The sequence below is a fragment of the Olea europaea genome, unplaced genomic scaffold, assembly GCF_002742605.1.
Source record: "Olea europaea var. sylvestris unplaced genomic scaffold, O_europaea_v1 scaffold42159, whole genome shotgun sequence".
Lineage (NCBI taxonomy): Eukaryota > Viridiplantae > Streptophyta > Magnoliopsida > Lamiales > Oleaceae > Olea > Olea europaea.
The window spans coordinates 1-1,011 of NW_019261976.1; the positions used below are offsets into that span (position 1 = coordinate 1).

Genomic DNA, 1,011 nt, shown 5'->3' on the forward strand with positions numbered 1-1,011 from the left:
TCTATAATTATCAACAGTATGTCCGTGTACTGCATATAACTGTTAAACACGTCTATATGCAGTACACGAACATACTGTTCCACACATGAGAATAAGACAAAAAATTGTTACGTTAATCTACATTAGTATAGAATTCATTTCCGAGCGTGCGTTTGACGAAAATAATATTTTTGCGTTCATTGCATCGAAACAAATTCACACATTACAACATTCATTCCAGCGGTAATTTACGCTTTCATACCGACTTCCAACAATAAGGTAGCGTTAACCTAGTCAACGTATGGTGTGCGCTATGTAATCTCGTAACTGGGTCCACGACACATTCTCGTCCACAACGGCATCCTCTTCCGCTGCAGCTTCGTCTTCCTCATCGGGTAACTCAACCTCGACTTCTTCATCGTCAACTTTATTGGCCATGCAGAATCCTTCATCGAGCTGTCCGTTGCGTCGCAGAGAATTATGGAATCCCATTGCTGCCATGACCACAACGATTTGGGCTTGATATGAATAACTAGGCATCCTGTCTAGAATTTTCCATCTTTGCTTCCAGACTCCAAATGCACGCTTAATAATGTTTCGACATGATAAGTGATGAAAGTTGAACCTCTCGCGTGCATTACGAAATCGACGTTTGTCGCCACAATGATCGTGAAATTCTTGGAAGTGATAACATACATTCGACCCTTTGTACGGTGCCATGTACCCCGACTGATATGCAAATCCCGAGTCCACCAAGTAATATTTCCCGTCAGCCGGTTCCGAAAAGTATACGTTCGGACTATGCACCGCGCGGGCTAGTATGCGGCTGTCGTGCGTGGTGCCCATACTTCCCGGCAACACAAACGTGAAGCACAAATTGAAATCGCAAGCGGCCAAGACGTTCTGAGTGGGCACCCCTTTTTGACCTATGAAGTTAATTCTTTTACGTTGCGGCAACACCGCCCGCACATGGGTCCTGTCGATAGCTCCAATACAATCCTGCGACGTCCATTTCAAACCACGTCAAATACT

General features: G+C 44.6%; 1 protein-coding gene across 1 annotated transcript; it reads right to left on the reverse strand.

Moving 5' to 3' along the window:
- Positions 1 to 273: 273 nt before the first annotated feature.
- On the reverse strand, positions 274 to 955 carry LOC111387736 (the record flags this gene model as incomplete). Its single annotated transcript, XM_023012318.1, has 1 exon — positions 274 to 955. A coding segment is annotated over one exon (682 nt), but the record flags the coding sequence as incomplete, so codon positions are not given.
- Between the last annotated feature and the right edge of the window lie 56 nt (positions 956 to 1,011).